This window comes from Citrus sinensis, chromosome 8 (genome assembly GCF_022201045.2).
Source record: "Citrus sinensis cultivar Valencia sweet orange chromosome 8, DVS_A1.0, whole genome shotgun sequence".
NCBI lineage: Eukaryota > Viridiplantae > Streptophyta > Magnoliopsida > Sapindales > Rutaceae > Citrus > Citrus sinensis.
Genome location: NC_068563.1, coordinates 26855526 through 26875740, shown reverse-complemented (window position 1 = coordinate 26875740; position 20215 = coordinate 26855526). Strand labels below are relative to the sequence as shown.

The following is a 20215-nucleotide window of genomic DNA, read 5'->3' as shown; positions in this document are numbered from 1 at the left end:
AGTGAACCACTGTGCGGAGAGAATAAAAGAATGATTGTAAAAATATTTTATTTCACATACTTTCTGGTAATTTTGCCTTCCTGCAGGCGACATAAAAATGTGTAGTTTCCACATCAATCAGTAAATAGGATAAGAAAAATGGAGAACGGGACAATTTTTGTGTCTGCAACCGTCCACTATGGTGTGCGTTATTATTACAGTCCTTAAAATAATAAAATTTATCAAAACATATTTTTATTTTAAAAACTCTTGCAATGTGAAAAAGAATACTAATTATTTTATAAGAAGCTGCAATTATCCAAAACTCTCACTCAATAATGTTCAAATTTTGGATCGCAGTTTCGCAATGAGTTCCCTCCTGAGAATTTTCCCTGAAGTTGTCTTCGGAATGCTGTTTGTAAATGTCACGTTCCTTAACCTTTTATAACGCGCAACCTGCAAGAAAGGGAAGAAAGAGGAGAATTGGGTTGATGTATAATGTGAATCACAAGGGTAATTAAGCAAATAACAAAATGTGGGAAACCTTTAGATATAGCCGAGTTAAAGCATTGTTATTTGTTAATTGAAGCAGTTTAACCTAAAAATTTAAACTGATGGGTTTTGACGAGTCACGATTAATAAATAATATTAAAGATAGGTTTAGGCACAAAAAGAAATAAATAAAATGACCTATGATTGACGAACAATAATATTTTTCACTTATTGTGTACCTGTTTAACAACAAACTTTTGAACATCTTCTTTAGTAAGTGAACTGTTGGGTGAGCGAACAACATAGGCAATTGGGACCTCACCAGCTTCAGGATCAGGAAACCTGAAGTTGTGAAAATGCATCAGGATATACATATACATATCAATGGTGCATTTACGAGACAAAAATTTATAATTAAATGTATATTTGAATGTATCTCAACTTACGGAATAACAACAGCATCTAATATCTCAGGGTGAGAGACAAGCACCCCCTCGAGCTCTGCTGGCGCTACCTGCAATATTAATTCTGTTAGTAGTAGAAATCATGCGGGTCATTAGTATTTCCCTTAGAGCAACAGGTCAAAATTTTGCAGGGAAAATGAAAATGCATTAATTTGCATTAAAACCTCCATCATAATTACCAGTAAAGAAAATACCTGAAAACCGTTGCACTTGATGAGCTCTTTAATTCGGTCAACAATGAATAGCTGGCCATGCTCATCAAAATATCCAAGGTCTCCTGTATGTAGCCAACCCTCTTTGTCTATAATCAGTTTTGTGGCTTGTTCATTGTTGAAATAGCCTGAAATGAGTATTGAAGTGAAAGCGTCAATTTCTTTGTATAATCCGATCCTGAAAAGTGAAAACAACACCCTATTCCTTGCGTGAAACAATGCATGACTATACGATTCAATAACAACCCATGAACTTCTATATTAGCATTTAGATTTTACACTTCGCCCGTGTGAGATTTAGACTCCTAATATGCAATTGGCATCCACGACGATCAATTATATCTATTTGATCGACTTTGTTATTCAGTCTACGTGAGATTTAGGATCCTAACGTTTCAAATCAAGCTTTGCAACTGACATCCACGATGGCCCGTAGCCCATCATGTTTAGTTGACTGACTTCCAACTTATTTTTTCATTTAGATTATTCTATTTAACCTTGTAGTTGTAGAATTTAGGATTCTCAGATTATGCTCTAAAAGTACGGAAGAATTTGGTTAATATAAATTATACCTGGCATCAAAATAGGTCCTCGAACCCATAACTCCCCCACTTGATTCGGAGGAAGAGGCTTAAGAGTATCTACACAGACTATTTGAGCTTCAACTCCTGCAACAAGTCTTCCAGCTGAACCACTATTTTGAACCCCTAACAATGGATTCTCCACTGTTACAACGCCACACGTTTCCGTCATACCGTAGCCCTGAAATCTCGGAGTTTTTTTTCACAGAAAGTAAATATGTTTAACCCAGAATGATATTTTGAGAAAGATTATTGTTAAGATAGTCAAATTGAGATTAGTCACATGCTGGTTTAAATAGTTAGTTAAACGGAATCTGTTATACATGTTGACGTGGCTGCTTATGTGGCAAATTAGTTCAGTTACTAGCTCAGCTGTTTTGCATGTAAACAGAATGTAGAATATTCCAGATCGTAGTATATAAACATGTGTAACTAATCAAATGACAGTATGAATAATATACAAGTTCTTTCATCTCTGCTTCTCTGATTTTCTTTTTCATTTTCTTAGTAAACAAACAAATCTATCATTCTTAATTTGGTATCAGAGCCAGATCTAATGGCTGCTTTTAACTCAAATCAAAATACAACATCCTCATTTACATTTACCTCGCCAGTTAAACTTGATAGAACAAATTACACAATCTGGAAGTCTCAAATTCTCACTTCAGTTCGTGCTAATGGCCTTGAAGATTTTCTCGACAACTAAAAACCTTGTCCAGAACAATTCTCATCTGATGGAGTTATAAATTCTGATTCTGATGCAACTGAGATCACTGCTGCTGAAGGAGTACGAGAGAATCCAGCCTTTGCTATCTGGAAACGAAAAGATCAGATGCTGCTGAGCTGGCTGATGTCTGCTATTAGTCTAGAGATTCTCAGTCTGGTGGTAAATTCTAAAACCTCACTTGAAATTTGGATTAGTCTTGAACAACAGTTTGGATCTGAAACTTTTGCTAAAAAGGTGCATCTGAAAATTATGCTTAACAATCTTAGAAAAGGAGCTATGTCCATGACTGAATTTTTTGGAAAACTAAAGACAGTTACTGATGAACTTGCTGTGGCTGGTAGTCCTGTTAGTTCACTAGATTTTCTTACTCATTTGATCAGTGGATTAGGCCAGCCTTATTATCCAGTGGTAGTATACATTGAGGCAAATCTTGCTAAGATGTCTATAAATGAAGCCTATTCTATGCTCCTGACTCATGAGGCTAGATTAGAGGCTAATCAGTTGAACTCTAGTAAAGAAGCTAAAATGAATTTTGCAGCTAATGTTGCTCAAACTGGACAAAACACTAAATCTGGACAGTATAATGCTAATTGGAACAAAAATCAAAATGGTAATGGTAATGGAGGCAGAGGAGGTTTTGGTAGAGGTTTTTCACAGGGTCAAGTAAGAGGAAATTGGAATGGTAATTGGAATAATGGCTGGAATGGAGCATCACCTGGTAACTATCAAGGCAGAGGTGGTTTTGGTTCTGGAAATGGAAATTTTGCAAAACTTGGTGGTTTTCCTAATAGTAATGGGAGAGGTAGTTCTGATCCTAACTCTGCTGGAGTAATCTGTCAAATCTGTTTCAAACCTAAGCACACTGCAGCTGAGTGTAGAAATAGGTTTAATAGAGAGTTCATACCTTTCAACTCTTCATTTGGATATAACTCATATCAGTATCAAGTACCAAGACCTGCATATGCTAACTCAGCACCTAGAGCTGCTTTTGTGGCTGCCTCTGAAGGTGATTTTGCTGATCAAGGGTGGTACATAGACAGTGGTGCAACTCATCACCTCACCAACAATCTACAGAATCTGAGTCTTGCAAAGGAATACTCAGGTAATCACTTGTTGCATGTTGGCAATGGTCAAGGGCTGCATATATCACATGTTGGTTACACTGATCTTCATACATCATTAGACTCCATCTTACACTTAAAAGATATTTTGTTTGTTCCTCACCTTACCAAAAATCTTATAAGCATCTCAAAGCTACTTGAAAACAACATCTTAACTATTGAATTTGTTGCCAATATGTGTTTCATTAAGGACCAGAAGAAGGGAGTGCATCTTGCTCAAGGGATTGCTAGAGGAGGGCTATATCAGTTACTGTCAAAAAAGGATTTCATTTCCAGTTCTCACAGTCCTTCTCAGATTCTTAGTTCCATGCTTTCTGTTTTGAATAATTCAGCTTGTAATCTCTTAGATGAAACTACAAATAAAACCTGTACAAACAATATTTTGTCTGCAAATTTGTTGCACCAAAGGTTTGGTCATCCAAGCAAACATGTGTTAAAATGTATTCTATCTTCTCTTTCCCTTCCTTGTCCAACATCAATACCTGATTTTTGTGATGCTTGTCAATATGGTAAAATCCATCAGTTCCCTTTTTACTCAACAGGAATAAAAACAAAAGCTACTTTAGAGCTAGTCCATACTGATCTCTGGGGTCCAGCACCCATGCTTTCACTACAGGGTTATAGATACTACATAAGCTTTGTAGATGATTATAGTAGGTATTGTTGGATTTTTCCTTTAACTCTCAAATCTGAAGCCTTAGCTACTTTCAAACACTTCAAAACCCTTATTGAGAAACAATTTAATCATCCTTTAAAGTCACTACAATCTGATTGGGGGGGTGAATACAGAAATTTTGTACATTTCCTTCAAGAAGAAGGCATAGAGTTTAGACATAGTTGCCCTCATACACATCACCAAAATGGTGTGGTAGAGAGGAAGCATCGCCATATTGTAGAAACAGGGCTGACTTTACTTGCTCAGGCAAAAATGCCCTTATCTTTTGGTGGGAATCATTTCATACAGCTTCTTTTCTTATCAATAGGTTGCCAACACCTGTTTTGAATAATACTTCTCCTTATACCAAGCTCTATGGCAGAAAGCCTGATTACCATTTCCTCAAAACCTTTGGTTGTTCATGCTTTCCTTTTCTCAGACCTTACAGTCAGCACAAGTTTAACTTTCATACACGAAAATGTCTCATGATTGGTTATAGCCCTCTTCACAAAGGCTATAAGTGTCTTGATTCTACTGGCAAAACTTATATCGCCAGACATGTTAAGTTTAATGAATATGAATTTCCATACTCCAATCTTTTTCCTTCATCAGATTCAAATGTGTCCTCAGTTCAGCAAAGTCATTTTTCTAGTCCATTCATTTCTTCCAACATCCTACTCAATGACAGTAACTATGCACAGCCTTCTCTACATCCTCCAGCTCATGATGCAGGCCCTGATTCAGGTATCTTACAGACACTCTCTTCATCTCATTCTTCAGACACCTCTTCATGCAGTACACCACATCAACCATCTCTTTCTATTCAGTTACCATCAGTATCTACTCTTGCACCTCAACCAACTCAAAATATCCATCTCATGCTCACCAGATCCAAAGCTGGTGTTTTTAAGCCCAAAACTTACTTGGCTGTTACTCAACACCTTGAACCACATTCAATTAAAGCAGCATTGGCTGATTTCAAGTGGAAACAAGCTATGCAGGCTGAGTTTGATGCCTTGCAGAAAAATAGCACCTGGATTTTAGTTCCTAGAGAAAAAGCTGGAAAAATTGTTGGCAACAAATGGGTTTTCAGGGTGAAGTATAACCCTGATGGTAGTATATCCAAGTATAAAGCAAGGTTGGTGGCCAAATGCTTCCATCAAACACAAGGAGTAGACTTCTTTGAAACATTTAGTCCAGTTGTAAAGCCTTGCACAATAAGAATCATTCTGAGTCTTGCTGTCATGAATCACTGGCCAATTCGACAGCTGGACATTAATAATGCTTTCCTTAATGGCATTCTTACTGAAGAGGTCTTTATGCATCAGCCTGAAGGTTTCATTCATCCTCAATTTCCATCTCATGTCTGTAAGCTTACCAAAGCTCTCTATGGTCTTAAGCAAGCTCCAAGAGCTTGGTATGACCGATTGAAACTCTCTCTGTTGAATTGGGGTTTCATTGCTTCAAAATCTGACACTTCATTGTTCATTTTTCACAAAGCAGGGGATATAGTTGTTATTTTAGTTTATGTGGATGACATCTTGGTGACTGGTTCTAATGTTCAGCTTGTTGAAAAAGTTATTCAGCATTTAAGCTCAAAGTTTGCTTTGAAGGATCTGGGGGAATTCAACTACTTTCTTGGTCTTGAGGTTACACCTTCAGTTGAAGGTTTACATCTTTGTCAAACAAAATATGTAGGTGATATTCTTAAGAAAGCACAGATGATTGAGAGCAAAGGCTGTTCCACTCCAATGAGTTCTACAGAGAAGCTAGTCAAAGACAAGGGTGCTTCTTTTGAAAATCCCTCTCTCTATAGAAGTATAGTTGGCTCATTACAGTATCTTACTCTTACTAGACCTGAGATTGCCTTCACTATAAATAAGCTAAGTCAGTTTCTTGCCAATCCATCAGTGCTTCATTGGCAAGCATGTAAAAGAGTTCTGAGATATTTGCAATGTACAGCTGATCTTGGTTTACAGTTTTATGCCTCTGGTTCACTCACACTTTCAGCCTTCTCAGATGCTGATTGGGGCTCAGATTTAGATGATAGAAAGTCAGTTGGGGGATATTGCATTTATCTGGGGAATAATCTGATCTCATGGTCATCTAAGAAACAACCTATAGTCTCAAGAAGCACAGCTGAGTCAGAATACAGAGCATTAGCATTGGCTGTCTCTGAAACTTTGTGGATCACTTACTTGCTGCAAGAGTTGAAAGTACCTTTATTACAAACTCCAGTTATCTACTGTGATAACAAGAGTGCAGAAGCTTTAGCAAGTAACCCCAAGTATCACTCCAGAACCAAACATATTGAGTTAGATTTACACTTCATTCGGGATCATATAGCTCAGAAAGAACTGCAGATCAGTCATGTTCCCAGCTATGATCAAGTGGCAGACATTTTTACAAAACCTTTAGCTTTTGATCAATTTAACTATCTCAGGTCCAAGCTCAATGTGCTTACACGACCTTGAGCTTGAGGGAGGCTGTTAAGATAGTCAAATTGAGATTAGTCACATGCTGGTTTAAATAGTTAGTTAAACGGAATCTGTTATACATGTTGACGTGGCTGCTTATGTAGCAAATTAGTTCAGTTACTAGCTCAGCTGTTTTGCATGTAAACAGAATGTAGAATATTCCAGATCGTAGTATATAAACATGTGTAACTAATCAAATGACAGTATGAATAATATACAAGTTCTTTCATCTCTGCTTCTCTGATTTTCTTTTTCATTTTCTTAGTAAACAAACAAATCTATCATTCTTAATTATTATTGATTTGCTTTAGAGCCAAAGCTAAGTTAAATTATTAACATGTCATATTAAGAAAATTAGATGTACAGTAATTAACTGCACCTGAAAAACCGTAACAGTAGGTAAATTCTTGGAGCATTCCTCCACCAATTCCTTTCGCAAAGGAGCAGCACCAGAACCGATCCCTTTCAACGAAGAAAGATCAAATTTCTTCACTAAACTAACATTCTTGGCCAATGCAAGAATAATTGGTGGCACGACCCACCAATGTGTCACTCTGTACTTTTCAATAGCTCTCAGAGCCGTCTCAAGATCAAACTTCCGCATTGAAACAACACAATTGCCTTTTTGCAACTGGGCATACACAACAAATGAGAGCCCAAATACGTGAAACATTGGCAGCACACAAAGAGTCACATAATCTAACGCACCAGCCAGTTCTTGGTCCATGGCTGTCATCAAAGATGATGCAATGAAGTTCTTGTGTGTCAAAATGGCACCTTTGCCGACACCAGTTGTACCTGAGGAGTACAACAAGGCTGCAGTATCTGTTTGCTTAACAGAAACATCAGGAAAGTTTGATGCATTCCCGGATAATTCAATCAACTCATCAAAATAAACAATATTTGAGCTAGATCTAAGACCACGAGGAGAAACAATGTGATTTGAACCCAAAAGGACAGCTGGGATGTTGAAGTCTTTAACTCTCTCCCATAATTCAGGGACAGTGACAACAAGTTTTGGACTGGAATCTTTAACTTGCTTTGAAAGTTCAGATACAGTGTAAACAGGATTAGCAGTTGTTGCTATACCACCTATAGCAATAACACCAAGTAAACAAATAGGAAACTGAATTGAATTTGGAGCAAAAATCAAAACAACATCATGTTTTGTAACACCCAGATGGCGAAATCCATGAGAGACCTTGATCACAATGGATTTGAACTGGGAAAAAGTCAAAGATTCACCAGAATCAGCATCAATAAGTGCTGATTTGGAGCCATAAGAAGCAGAGTTTCTAAAGAGAAAATGAACCATAGAAAGATTGGGGTCTTGGGGAAGAACCAAAGCTGGCCTTAAAGACCTGTAGATACCATCACGGCCATAACCAGATTTTTCCATAGCAAAGAGTTAGTTTTTATTTTTAAGAGGTATCAATGGAGATGAAAAAGTTAATAGTGAATGGTGATAGCTGAAATATTGGGACCATCAATCCTGGACATTGGAAAGAAAATTATTGTGGTTTTGTAAGACAACAGAGGCTAGTAGTAGCAAAAATAGTATTTCCAGTTCAGTTGTTAAGATGTTAACTAAGCCGCAACTTATTTTTTGATAAAAATTGATTAAGGGTTAAGAAACATTTGGGTTTCCGTGATTGTATTTTGTTCTTTTGCATAGAATATATGGGTCAGCAACTTGAATTGAAATGATCACTTATAAACAAAAATCACGAAGCCAAGCTCCTTTTCATTAAGATTTTAGGACTCCTAGTATTCAATCTTGGAGCAAGGTGAGCGGGCTAGGATCAGGCTGTTTAATTGTTGCACATTCGGCCAAGAGGCTATGTTGTGGAGGGAAGTTCAAAAGAAATAATGGTATTTGAAATTTATGTTATTTGAATACTTGATCTTAGTGATAAAAGCTTATTAGTAGTACGAATTGACTAATTGAACGAGTGCTTGTGAGGGAGAGAACAAAAAAAAAAAAAAAAGGTCTACGCTTATAAAGTTGAGATCCTAATTTTGTATCTTAAATGACGTGTCATGAATTAATAATTTATTATTGTTTGATAATAGTTAATTTTTCATATAATCATTAATAGTATAATATCTGATAGTAGCAACAAACAAATGATACATCATGTATCATATAATTTTGAGTTCAAATGTCATCTCATGGCATTGTGCGTATCATCAATACTGACAAGTCACTGTCCCACGCTAAATCAAATCAGCTGGGACTCACGGGCATACGGCAACTGAATCTCTGCCGTTGGATTTAAAGTGAGGAATGCAACACATACCAAACACTGTAAAGCGACAAATATACGGACTGTGAAATCAGCCTTTGCAAACTCTTCAACAGTTGCCTAACACGTGACAAAATCTTGTTGGGACTTGGGAGCTGATACCTTAAGTTGGACGTAGTTACAGCCCTCTCACTAGTAGTGAGTTTTAATGGAGTCCACAGATAAATTGTGTGAGTGAATGTACCTTACGTTAAACGTAAGGCAGTAAAATTCAATCTTGTTTACTATCTTGTGAATTCAAATTACCGATAACGTAAACCACTTGGGTTAAACCACTCCATCACAATGCTTTGAGACCTCACATATATATTGTAGGAATTTCATTTAAATGTCTTTTTTTTAAGTTTCAGAACTTGAGTAAAAATAGTTTTCTCTCAAAATGAGAGTTGAACATCCCTCGAATATTTGAGAAAATTAAAAATCTGAGTAATGTTATATTAAAATTGATGTAAACGAGTCTCAATAATTTATATAGTATAAATATCATGAGTAACAATTCTCTTAAAAAAAAAAAAGTTACCAATAATGTAACTTAGTGACGAAAAGCCTCAGAGACTCTAAAGTATTGCTCATTTTTCATTCATTTCTTATCACACAAATATTTCAAATCAATTGTCGCATATGCATGCTCATATGACAAGCATCGAATGAATTAAGGATTATGGAGGAATGCTCCAGCGTCCAAATATGACTAACTTGTAATTTTCTGTCACCATCCGAATCTGAAGCATGTCGTAGTCAAACCAAATAAAAGCAAGCCTATGATTGACAAAGAATTATCGTAAAACATTATTAATTAAAATCAATAAATATAATTAATTAAAATTTCCATTCTAAAGCAGCTTCAACTTGCAGGGCTTATCTATATAATATTACAGGAAAATGATCATCCTTGAATTTTACAAGGAGCCAAAGAAAAGCGCATGTTATTCGAAGAAAAAAGAAAAGAAAAGAAAAGAATGCTCTTATCAATTATACGTAGCACGAATTCATATTTTGGATCGTACTTTCGCTATGAGCTCTCTCCTGAGGATTTTTCCAGAAGCCGACTTCGGAACACTGTTTATGAAGGTCACCTTTCGTAATCTTTTATAAGGTGAGACCTGTGTAACAGAGTGAGGAAAGGAGAGTGTTTTGGTGAAAAATGAACAAGAAACATTGTGTTATTTATATTTACACCTTTCAGAATAAGGTACGGGAATAAGAAATATTATTTGCAAAGAAATGACTAGCAGAACAAACGTAAATTGAAAAGCAACATATGTCGGAATCGGATCATCAAAGGCCATTTGTAGTGATCTAGGAATGTCTCAATGTCATATTTTTTTTCATTTAAGGGCACAACAATTGGTTATAAAGACAAGTCTCAACACAAAGAGAAACCGACCGAAAGGCCTATGATTGACAAAGAATCAAGCTTCATGTTTTATTGTGTCACATTACCTGTTCAGCAACGAACTTCTGAACATCTTCTGCGGTCAGCGAACTGTTGGGGGAGCGAACAACATATGCAATTGGAACCTCACCAGATTCAGGATCAGGAAATCTACACAGGCGGAAATTCTTCAAGATATCAATGGCGCCTTCCAAATGTAAGGATCCACACATAAAATTTCCTTAAAAGAGTGGAATGATGGAGTTTGTACTTATATTTAATTGCACTACAACTTACGGAATAACAACAGCATCTAATATCTCAGGGTGAGAAACAAGCAGCCCTTCAAGCTCCGCTGGCGCAACCTGGAATAATTAGCAGAAAAAATCATTATGGTCGTTGCTCCTAAAATAACTAAAGAGGTTGCAGTTCACTGTCAACTCAAACACTACAACATTAGTGTTGTTTATCAAAAATTGAAGTCAACAGAACTCAGTTAAGTGATTCACTTCGAGCTATATAAGCAATTAAGCATCAAGTACAATCCACGTATCTGCAATAACTAGAAAAGCTGCATATAAAGGAAAATAGAGAAGCCATTGCATCAGTATGTTGACGAAAGACTTGTGCCAGCTGTGCAGGGATATAAAGTTACTGACAGAAAAATTTCCAGGCATATTCCTTTCCAATTACTGAAAAAATACCAATTTGATATTCTCATATTATAAATGAAGTTATAAAGGGCCTTATTCTATAGAGGAGTTGGCTACATAAACATTTTCCATGGGTCATCATGTGGAAAATAGCACCACCTTTTCTAGAAGGTGGCACCACTTTTCCCTGTTTTGAATGCGGTTGTTGCTGCATTCTTTGAAACAAAGAAAACAAAAGAAGAATGGAGGATGAGGAGTCGTAATCTAGAAGCTGTAAATGTTTGAAGAAGAAATATGAAGTTAGAAAAAGAGATGCCGGGCCGAAGAAGGAAAAGAAAAGAAAAATTAATAAAATAAAAATAATAATTAAATATTAAATGAACAGTAGCCAATTTTTGGCTATAAAAACGCTGGCTCCCTTCATTTGTAAATCATCGAGTTCTTCAGTTCTTTTCTTTATTTAGAGAGGGTTTTTAAGAGTTATAGTGATTTGAGAGTTTGGGTGTATTGGGGTTTTGGGAAGTGAGCTAAAATACTACAATACTTGTAACTCCTTTTCACTAGTAAAATATTTCCTTCTGTCTTCGCCCGTGGATGTAGGCTAAAAGCCGAACCACGTAATTTTCTGGTGTCCTCTATTGTGCTTGTTCTTTATTTTCTTACAATTTCACTTTAGCTGCGTGTCTGCTTCACCCACCAATTTCCTAACAGTGGTATCAGAGATATTGGTTGCATTTTTTGGAGTCAGGAACTGTTCACGTAAGGGGTACTATTCACGTATACGGCACTATATACATATACGATACTTTTCACGTATACGGTATTGTCCACGTGTACGGTACTATTCACGTATACTGTACTATTCACGTGAAACGGTGGGAGCGATCCAAGAATTTTACGGTGCAAAGCAGGGAATAGTGGTGTGAGTAAAGCAACTGTGCGGTTTTGTACATGTCTAGGAAAGTTCTGTCACAAAGGCGATAAGAGCTTAAGGAGTCTGGGTTTTAAGTGGGATCATTGTGACCCCTCCAGTCTTTCCTAGGAACTTTCCTGGTGTGCATTCTCACACATACTCACAACTATTCAAGGTGGTATACTAGCTTGTGTGCAGTATTTATCAACAAAATGGCGGCAAAGTATGAAATTGAGAAATTTAACGGAAATAATTTTTCGTTGTGGAAAATGAAGATGAAAGCTGTATTGAGGAAAAATAATTGCTTGGCAGCAATTGGAGAAAGGCCCATGGAGATAACTGATGACAAGTGGAACGAGGTAGATGGCAACGCCATTTCTGATCTACACTTGGCACTTGCGGATGGAGTATTATCCAGTGTGGTAGAGAAAAATACGGCGAAGGAAATATGGGATACTCTCACAAAATTGTATGAGGCCAAGTCACTACACAACAAAATTTTCTTAAAGAGAAAACTCTATACTCTTCGAATGGCGGAATCTACAATGGTGACCGACCACATCAACACATTGAAGACTCTATTTTCACAACTCACAATGTTGGGTCATAATATAGAGGAAAATGAACGTGCAGAACTTCTACTTCAAAGTCTACCAGATTCGTATGATCAACTCATCATCAACCTGACGAACAACAATCTAGTGGACAGTTTAGTTTTCGACGATGTTGCAGCCTCCGTATTAAATGAGGAGAGCAGGCGGAAAAATAAGGAAAACAGACAAGCAAGTTCGCAGCATGCGGATGCGCTATCGGTGACGAGAGGGAGATCAACAGAACGTGGCCCCAGTGGGAGTCAAAGTCATGGTAGATCAAAATCTAGAAGTAAGAAGAATGTTAAATGCTACAACTGTGGCAAGAAAGGGCATGTCAAGAAAGAGTGTTGGAGTAACCAGAAGAGAAAAGAGGGCAAAGAACCTGAGTCATCAAATGCTCAGGGGTGTGTAGCAAGTACCTCGGATGATGGCGAAATACTCTACAGTGAGGCAACAACTGTTTCAGAAGGCAGAAAACGACTTTCTGATGTCTGGCTTATAGACTCAGGAGCTACCTGGCACATGACCTCTAGGAGAGAATGGTTCTACACATATGAACCTATCTCAGGAGGATCTGTATATATGGGTAACGATTATGCCTTGGAGATCGTTGGTATTGGTACTATCAAAATAAAAATGTTTGATGGTACAATTCGCACAATTGGGGAGGTACGACATGTCAACGGCCTAAAGAAAAATCTATTGTCTTTGGGACAAATGGATAGTCATGGGTGCAAAACTCATGTGGAGAATGGAATTATGAAGATCGTTAAAGGCACGCTTGTATTGATGAAGGCAGAAAAGATCTGTGCTAATCTATTCATGCTTAAAGGAGAAACACTACAGGAGGCTGATGCGTGTGTCGCGTCAAATGGAGAAGAATCAACGATGATGTGGCATCTCAAACTTGGCCACATGTCAGAACAAGGCTTGAAGATTCTCTCTGAGCGAAAATTGCTTCCGGGGCTCAAATCGGTAAGTTTACCATTTTGCGAGCATTGTGTTACAAGTAAGCAGTATAGATTAAAATTTAGTAGATCTATTGCTAGAAGTAAATGCATTCTAGACTTGATTTATTCTGATGTTTGGGAATCACCGAATATATCCATGGGAGGTGCAAAGTACATGGTGACTTTCATTGATGATTATTCCAGAAGATGTTGGGTGTATCCAATTAAGAAAAAGTCAGATGTATTTCCAGTGTTTAAAGAATACAAAGCTCGGGTGGAACTTGAATCTGGTAAAAAGATCAAGTGCTTGAGGACAGATAATGGTGGAGAGTATACAGACGGCGAGTTTCTTGCTTTCTGTAAGCAAGAAGGTATTCAGAGGCAGTTCACGGTGGCATACACTCCTCAACAAAACGGAGTAGCGGAGTGGATGAACAGAACTCTTACAGAAAGAATAAGAGCTATGTTGAGGACTGCTGGTTTACCCAATTCATTCTGGGCAAAAGCAGCCAAAACCGCCTGTTATATAGTAAATCGGTCGCCATCTACAGCTATTGGGTTGAAGACAGCGATGGAGATGTGGACTGGAAAGCCAGCTGATTATTCCTACCTACATGCATTTGGATGTCCTGTGTACGTGATGTACAATGCCCAAGAAAGAACAAAGCTGGATGCAAAATCTAGAAGATGTATCTTCTTGGGGTATGCTGATGGAGTAAAGGGGTATCGTCTGTGGGACCCCACTGCCCACAAGATCGTCATCAGCAGAGATGTTATCTTTGTAGAAGATCAACTACAAAGAAAAGATGGAGATGATGGCACTATAAAAGAAAAGTCAGAGACTGTACAAGTATATGTCGAAAATAATCTAGAAGATTCAGATTCTTCTGAAGCAGCACCAGAGCACGATGAACAAGAACCAGTCGAGTCCGAGGCTCCAGAAGTTCGTCGGTCAACTCGTGAGAAACGACCGCCGGCGTGGCACTCGGAGTATGTCACAGAGATCAACGTTGCATACTGTCTTCTAACAGAGGATGGAGAGCCTTCAACTTTCCATGAAGCTTTAAACAGCTCAGATGTTGCTTTGTGGATGACAGCAATGCAGGAAGAAATTGAAGCTCTACACAAGAACAAGACATGGGAACTTGTACCACTACCACACGGAAGAAAAGCCATTGGAAACAAATGGGTCTACAAGATCAAACGTGATGGCAATGATCAAGTGGAGCGGTATCGTGCGAGATTGGTGGTGAAAGGATATGCTCAGAAGGAAGGTATTGGCTTCAACGAAATATTTTCTCCGGTGGTTCGACTCACAACAGTCAGAATAGTCTTGGCGATGTGTGCTACATTTGATCTACATCTTGAGCAGTTAGATGTGAAAACTGCATTTCTTCATGGAGAACTTGAAGAAGAAATATATATGCTCCAACCAGAAGGTTTTGCAGAAACAGGAAATGAGAACTTGGTTTGCAGGTTGAACAAATCTCTATACGGTCTCAAACAGGCGCCAAGGTGTTGGTATAAGAGATTTGATTCCTTCATCATGAGCCTTGGATACAACAGACTCAGTTCAGACCATTGTGCATGTTACAAGAGGTTTGAAGATAATTATTTCATTATTTTGCTATTGTATGTGGATGACATGTTGGTAACAGGTCCCAACAAAGATCGAATCCAAGAATTGAAGGCACAGTTAGCTAGGGAGTTTGAAATGAAGGACTTGGGACTAGCAAACAAGATTCTAGGGATGCAAATTCACCGAGACAGAAGTAACAGGAAGATTTGGCTTTCGCAGAAGAATTACTTGAAGAAAATCTTACGACGCTTCAACATGCAAGATTGTAAGTCAATTTCTACCCCACTTCCTGTTAATTTCAAATTATCCTCAAGTATGTGTCCTAGCAATGAAGTGGAGAGGAAGGAGATGTCTCGAGTACCGTATGCATCAGCAGTGGGAAGTTTAATGTTCGCTATGATATGTACAAGACCGGACATTGCACAAGCAGTGGGAGCAGTCAGTCGATACATGGCGAATCCTGGTGGAGAGCATTGGATAGCTGTGAAGAGGGTTCTGAGATACATCAGAGGAACCTCAGATGTTGCATTATGTTTTGGAGGATCAGAGTTTACTGTCAGGGGCTATGTGGAAACTGCAGACCGTTGTGGCTTTATCTACAACAGAAGCAGAGTACATGGCAGCTACACAAGCTTGCAAGGAAGCTATTTGGATACAAAGATTATTGGAGGAGCTCGGGCACAAACAACAGAAAATTTCTGTGTATTGTGACAGTCAGAGTGCCTTGCACATTGCAAGGAATCCAGCCTTTCATTCCAGGACAAAGCACATAGGAGTCCAATATCACTTCGTTCGTGAAGTAGTGGAAGATGGAAGTGTGGATTTGCAGAAAATCCATACCAAAGAGAACCTAACAGATGTTTTGACCAAACCGATAAATACTGATAAGTTTGTCTGGAGTAGATCCTCTTGTGGCCTAGCAGAAACGTAGGCAACATGATTATGGCGAAGCAGAAAGGATAGTGTGGAGATTGATTGCTTTTCACTCTAATCTCCAAGTGGGAGAATGTGGAAAATAGCACCACCTTTTCTAGAAGGTGGCACCACTTTTCCCTGTTTTGAATGCGGCTGTTGCTGCATTCTTTGAAACAAAGAAAACAAAAGAAGAATGGAGGATGAGGAGTCGTAATCTAGAAGCTGTAAATGTTTGAAGAAGAAATATGAAGTTAGAAAAAGAGATGCCGGGCCGAAGAAGGAAAAGAAAAGAAAAATTAATAAAATAAAAATAATAATTAAATATTAAATGAACAGTAGCCAATTTTTGGCTATAAAAACGCTGGCTCCCTTCATTTGTAAATCATCGAGTTCTTCAGTTCTTTTCTTTATTTAGAGAGGGTTTTTAAGAGTTATAGTGATTTGAGAGTTTGGGTGTATTGGGGTTTTGGGAAGTGAGCTAAAATACTACAATACTTATAACTCCTTTTCACTAGTAAAATATTTCCTTCTGTCTTCGCCCGTGGATGTAGGCTAAAAGCCGAACCACGTAATTTTCTGGTGTCCTCTATTGTGCTTGTTCTTTATTTTCTTACAATTTCACTTTAGCTGCGTGTCTGCTTCACCCACCAATTTCCTAACACATCAGTGATCAGAAAATATTACTGGCATCAGACCTACATAACCAATAAGAAGTTACCTGAAACCCTTTGTACTTGATGAGCTCTTTAATTCGGTCAACGACATATAGCTGGCCATCACCATCAAAATATCCAAGATCTCCTGTATGTAACCAACCCCTCTCATCTATTGTTTGCTTTGTGGCTTGTTCATTTTTGAAATAACCTGAAATGAGTTTTAAAACGTAAGTATCAAGTTACTTATGTAAACCAAATGAAAACAAGAGCAGTACCAATATGATCACATGAATACTGGATCAAGTACCAATATGACGATCACATGAATAATGGACCAAGTACCAGTATGACGGTCAAGACAGACTTTGAAGCCTTGCTTCTTTAGTTCTCACAAGAAATGGTTATTTACTCCCAACATAATTCAGCAGTTCTTATGAGCATTTTTTTTTTTTAACAGCCCATGGAGTACATCCGGACTGATATCAGTGATCTTCTAGCCACTGATAAAACAAGAATTTAAGTTTCAGGTTAAATGAAATTTAGTCCGTTTGTTGATCTTTCCCTCGTATAAAAGAGTCAGTATGTTCACAACCCCACAAGAATAGAGTAAACACGAAGAAATTAATATAAACTATACCCGGCGTCACATTAGGTCCTCTAACCCATATCTCCCCCAACTGATTTGGAGGAAGAGGTTTTAGAGTATCTACACTGACTATTTGGGCTTCAACTCCTGCCACAAGTGTTCCAGCTGAACCGCTACGTCGAACTCCCACCAATGGATTCTCCAGTGAGATAGGGGCACAAGTTTCTGTCATACCATAGCCCTGAAACCACGGAATTTTTCCAGAATCGGACAAAAATTTTACTTCTCCCTTCTAATAACGAGAACTTGAAAAGTGCAAATAAAAAACATCTTTCAATTTTTCCGTCAAAGCAAACAAACACAAGCTAAAACCAAATACACAACTTGAAAAACTGTAACTAATAAGCCATCTATTTAAAGTGTCGCAGAATTTATGCTACCTATAATTTATGCTGCATTTCGACAAAATTTTCTACTCTTGAGACAGCACTGTTTAGATGCAAAGAAGTTAGTGAACTACTGTTTAAGGGCAAGAATCAATACAAAACTTCTATTAGATTTAAGGTTTCCGAAATACTGCACCATTCATAGACTTTGCACCAGATCAGATTATATATCAATCAAGAGATCAATAAGATCAAGGACATTCTAAACATCAATCTTAAATATCAAGAAACATAATCAGACTTAGTCAATCATCAGGAATTCACATCTATTGTATATATATTTAACTTAGAATGAGCTTTTAAAGCAGAAAATAGAAGGCATACACCGATGCTCAAATTGAACTACCTGAAAAATCGTTGCACCTGGTATGTTCTTCTGGCAATCCTCCATCAATTCCTTCCCCAAAGGAGCAGCGCCAGAACCAACAAGTTTCAATGAAGAAATGTCAAATTTCCTGACCAAACTATTCTTAGCCAATGCAAGAATAATTGGCGGCACAACCCACCAAACCGTCACCCTGTACTTCTCAATAGCCCTCAGGGCCATCTCAATATCAAACTTCCCCATTGAAACAACACAATTGCCCTTTTGCAACTGGTCATATAAAATAACTGAGAGCCCAAATACATGAAACATAGGCAACACACAAAGAACCACATGATCTAACTCACCAGCCAATTCTTGGTGCGCACTTATCATCAAAGATGCTGCAACGAAATTCTTGTGCGTCAAAATGACACCTTTGCTGACACCAGTTGTCCCTGAAGAGTACAACAGAGCAGCAGCATCTGTTTGCTTAACAGAAACATCTGGAATATCTGTTACACTCCCAGATAATTCAATCAAGTCATGAAAAGAAACAATCTTAGAGCTTCTTGAAATAAGACCAGAAGAAGAAACCTTATCTTTTGAACCTAAAAGGACAGCTGGCAAGTTTAAGCCTTTAACTTTGTCCCATAATTCAGGGACTGTAATAACAAGTTTTGGATTGGAATCCTTGACTTGCTTTGAAAGCTCAGAGACCGTGTAAACAGTATTGGCAGTTGATGCTATAGCGCCTATAGCAATGACACCAAGAAAGCAAATAGGGAACTGAATTGAATTTGGAGCAAAAATCAAAACAACATCTTTTTTTGTAATGCCCAGATGGCGAAAGCTATGAGAAACCTTGATCACAATGGATTTGAACTGGGAAAAAGACAAAGATTCATCCGAATCAGCATCAATAAGTGCTAATTTGGAGCTATAAGAAGCAGAGTTTCTAAAGAGAAAATGAACCATAGAAAAACTGGGGTCACTGGGAAGAACCAAAGGTGGCCTTAAAGATCTGTAGATACCATCACGGCCATAACCAGATTTCTCCATAGAAACTAAACAATAAAGACACGAGAATTAATGATTTTTTTTTTCAAAGTTTGATAAGATGTATTATTAATTAAGGGTCAAAACAATTGGTGCAACCAGAAACGAAACTATAGTAATAATACGTGTGGTCTTGAAGTTGAAGATGTGTAGAAGATCATGTGGTTTGGCGGGTAATTTCACAGTACTTGTGCATCTTACGTACGTGTGAAAAGTCTAAACCAACCTCACAAGAATAAATAAAATGTTTTGTACTTTGCAAATAAAATTATAAATCCCCACTCATTTTCATCATTCTCTCTTAACAAAACTATAAATTGGAGCGCCATCGGGAAGAAATATGCAACAAATAATGTTTAATGGAAGCACGTGAAGAAAGCTTTGTATTATGTCTTGTATTTCTATCCATCCATCGTAAAATCTTTATAAATTAATAATTTTTATTATATAATAAATTTTTACGGTTTTAACTTGGACCTATGAATTAAATTAATAATTTCTATGAAATGATAAAATAATATTTTTAAAAAAATTTATATAATTTTGTGGTCTCATTTAAGTTATAAATTAATAATTTATTGAAATGAGAAATATAGTTGACTATGATATTTTAATTATATAAAACATGACTATTATTACTTATTTTTCTTAAAATTTAAACCTACTCCAATCTTTTCTCTTATTTTTCTTATCGCATCTAGAAGTTTTGGGGTTGATTATTCAAATTGTAATGAGAAATTATGAAGTGTGAGAAATTATAAAGTGTTAACTTTGTAAATTAATAAATTATTAATTTATTGATTACTTAATTTCTATTTTAATTAATAGATTTTATATGTTCCAAACTCTTTTAATTTATAGAATTGTATTGTATATTCTGTCTATTTTCAGTAAGTGCCTTTTGTTTATTTATATTATTTGTTTAATAGTTTGGATGCTCTCCATTTAGATCTACACACACTGACAAAATTCGTTTGCACGACACACCCTTCTTTCTTTTACCTCTAGAAAAAGAAGTATTCATCCGGACCACTGGCGTTCTTTGGGATGGGACTTGGGAGGTTGAGAAAGCTTTGCTCAGAACTTATCCTCGCACTGTATCATATCGGCTTAATGGTTTGGAACAAAACAATGCTGACTTTTGAAACCATTAATTAATGTTGACTCATAGG

At 37.3% G+C, this 20215-nt stretch overlaps 2 protein-coding genes across 4 annotated transcripts; both read right to left on the bottom strand.

Annotated features, from left to right (window-relative positions):
* Positions 1 to 321: 321 nt before the first annotated feature.
* LOC102609606 (probable CoA ligase CCL7) lies at positions 322 to 8272 on the bottom strand. The gene is made up of 6 exons (XM_052432804.1): positions 7088 to 8272; positions 1720 to 1909; positions 1130 to 1275; positions 918 to 985; positions 711 to 813; positions 322 to 435 (listed from the first exon to the last, which is right to left on the bottom strand). Exons 1-6 carry the CDS (start codon positions 8105 to 8107, stop codon positions 322 to 324), a joined length of 1641 nt encoding a protein of 546 aa, XP_052288764.1. The 5' UTR covers positions 8108 to 8272.
* A 1518-nt stretch (positions 8273 to 9790) lies between these two features.
* LOC102609336 (probable CoA ligase CCL7) lies at positions 9791 to 19196 on the bottom strand. 3 transcript variants are annotated; one of them, XM_052432042.1, is made up of 7 exons: positions 18960 to 19193; positions 18027 to 18869; positions 17286 to 17475; positions 16711 to 16856; positions 10687 to 10754; positions 10458 to 10560; positions 9791 to 10117 (listed from the first exon to the last, which is right to left on the bottom strand). In XM_052432042.1, the coding sequence occupies exons 1-7, from the start codon at positions 19044 to 19046 to the stop codon at positions 10004 to 10006; spliced, it is 1551 nt and encodes a 516-aa protein (XP_052288002.1). In that variant the 5' UTR covers positions 19047 to 19193; the 3' UTR covers positions 9791 to 10003. The 3 variants fall into 3 exon arrangements, with proteins under 3 accessions (XP_052288002.1, XP_006488029.1, XP_024957711.1); XM_006487966.4 differs by having other exon boundaries at positions 18027 to 19192; XM_025101943.2 differs by lacking the exon at positions 9791 to 10117 and having other exon boundaries at positions 10463 to 10597; positions 18027 to 19196.
* Between the last annotated feature and the right edge of the window lie 1019 nt (positions 19197 to 20215).